General features: G+C 37.7%; 1 protein-coding gene across 1 annotated transcript; it reads right to left on the bottom strand.

Annotated features, from left to right (window-relative positions):
- Positions 1-366: 366 nt before the first annotated feature.
- Positions 367-1,437, bottom strand: LOC107549717 (uncharacterized). Its single transcript, XM_016230897.1, has one exon. The coding sequence runs from the start codon at positions 1,429-1,431 to the stop codon at positions 367-369; it is 1,065 nt and encodes a 354-aa protein (XP_016086383.1). The 5' UTR covers positions 1,432-1,437.
- Between the last annotated feature and the right edge of the window lie 1,137 nt (positions 1,438-2,574).

Below are 2,574 nucleotides of genomic sequence, written 5' to 3'. Positions count from 1 at the left end.
TATTAAACATATATACATATGTACATGACTAATGCAGCAGTCTGAGCATTAAATTAAAATTCATCCAAAAATGAAAATTGTCATTATTTACTTACCCTCATGTCAGTCCAAACCTGTAAGAGTTTTTTTCTTCTATTGGACACAAAAGATTATTTATTTTGGAAAATTTTGGTAACCAGACAGTTGACAGTAACCATTGAAAAAAAGAAAAGACCATGGAATCATTGGTTACCATCAACTGTCTGGTTACCAACATTCTCCAAAATAAATAATCTTTTGTGTCCAATAGAAGAAAAAAAACCTCATACAGGTTTGGACCAACATGAGGGTGAGTAACTGAAGACAAAATACAATTTTTAAAATAACTTAATTATCTGCTTGACAGATCAGATCACGCAAATTCACTAAAGCTGCACATATACGCAGAATTGTATCTATCTTTGGCATAAGGGTGATAGGCAAGGTTTGTGATAACACCTTGTATACTTTCAGTCTCCTAATTGCACGTTCAACATGTATCCTTACATTTGCAATCCTGCGGCTACATGTGACTTTTCCTTCTGTCAGCTGCGTTTTGTTGGCGAAGTGAGGAATTATCATATTGACTTGTCTTTCAAACAACAAGTCTCTAATCAAAAAAACCCTGTCCACCATCACTTCATCTCCTGGATGGAGATATTCAAGAATGCCAGAATCACATGTGATACATTTGTCACTACAGCATCCCCCATATGCTGCAGATATAAACATCACTAGACCACATGGTGCAATAGCCACTAAATACTTGATAGTGTTGCAAGCATAGTAGTGGATGTACGATTCTGACCTTGAGTCTAGGTTCCCTGGTCTTTGGACTTCACTTTCACTGCAGTCTAAGATATGGGTAACATTGGGATAATGTTGCTTGTATGCCTCTGGTGTTGTGGCCCTGATGGTTTCTTTGGGGAGCCATGGTATCAGATCCTTCAAGACTGCAGCCATGGTGTCAATCCAAAAAGAAATTATCCTGCTCACTTTACTCACTGATATACGGAATCGAATTGCTAGATCTTCTATTAATAGGTTTAATTTCAGCTTCATTAGTGTGAGCAAGATTTGCTGTTCAATTTCGGTCTGGTAAGCCAGATTCTCATGGGGACGCAAAACAGCTACAAGGGTATGAAATGTGTGGAGAGGGAGCCCGGTGTACAGATTTGAGTCATAGTCGTTCATCAGAGTAGGAGGCTTGAATGTATCGCACTGCGTTGACTGGTTTACATAAGTTACAATGTGTTGTCTCTTGATGTAACAATGCTCCTCGAAGATGTGGTCTTCCCACTGTGTTCCAACAGAGGCAACATTTTTAGATGTACAGCTGTGGTCATCAACATCTGATTGCTTGGGACTGGGGACAGATGCAAGACTTTCTTCTACAGGTCTCAGTTCATCCATTCCAGGGTGCTCTTGGTATTTTTACTTTAGCACTAATACACTTTTAATTTTCATTGTATGAAAGACAGAATGCTGACTTTCCACATTTTGTAAACCAAAATGAGTTAATGAACAAAACCTTTATGTATTATTTTGTTAAATGTTGTGATTTGAGCTGCAATATGGTGAACATTTACCCCCCGGTTTCACAGACAAGGCTTAAGCCTAGTCCCAGACTAAAATGTTAGTCTGAGCTGTGTCAACTGAAAGAAACTTGCACTGACTGATCTTAAAATATATCAGTGCCTTTGTTTTGTCTCAAGATGCACACAAGTAATGTGTTTTCTAAGGCACGTTTATGAAAAATAAATTGAACTATGGCCTAAACCAGGTTTAGTCTATGCCCTGTCTGTAAAACCAGGCCTTAAGGTCCTATACTGTTGCAGCTGGTAAAATGATCACAGACCACACTCTGCTGCCAAAATATTTAGTCAATATTTAAGAGAGTGTGCACACTTGGGTAAACACTTTACAAGAACAAACTCAGACCGCTTTGACTAAAGGGGAACAGAGTAAAAACAAAGAATCTTGGATTTAACGTTGGCACTCTCAAAGTGGAGTATTCAAATCTGAATTAAAGTCAGACTCTTATAAAAGATTAATCACGCTGAATAAAACCAACATAACACACGAGTCAGAATAATTCACTTAAAGAGCCGATTCTATAGAGATGTTAAATAAATCAGACTTCACTTGTGATTATCCTATTTGAATCAGACAGTGAAAATACTGCAACAACATTTTGTTTATATATATTTATTATACGTAATAGATATACTTAAATGCTGAATGAAATGCTGGTTTCTTAAAGATGTTTAAGCACACATCATAAGAACTTGGTCGTCCAGACATACTGAAAAGACTGTATCATAAGCTGCATTTCATTTAATTGCGCAAACCTAATAGCACGCTAGCCGTGTAAATAACGTAACGTTAATGAATAATCTCACCTTCGTCCGGACACGTTCGTCGTCTTCTCGTCTTTCTTAATGGACGATCATATCCAAGCCAAAGTTCGGGATATGGATTTTCTGTCGATGGTTGTCTGTCCACAAAGTGGAATGAGCATACATGGATGTTACGGGGCGGACATTTCAAATTAAG

Source organism: Sinocyclocheilus grahami, unplaced genomic scaffold (assembly GCF_001515645.1).
Source record: "Sinocyclocheilus grahami isolate Dianchi unplaced genomic scaffold, SAMN03320097.WGS_v1.1 scaffold379.1, whole genome shotgun sequence".
Taxonomy (NCBI): Eukaryota; Metazoa; Chordata; class Actinopteri; order Cypriniformes; family Cyprinidae; genus Sinocyclocheilus; species Sinocyclocheilus grahami.
The sequence above is the reverse complement of the archived record's forward strand: the minus strand, read 5'-3'. Positions and strand labels throughout refer to the sequence as shown.

What these genes read in the sequence shown, in the direction of transcription:
- LOC107549717 (XM_016230897.1), bottom strand. Translation starts at nt 1,431, where the DNA reads ATGGATGAACTGAGACCTGTAGAAGAAAGTCTTGCATCTGTCCCCAGT.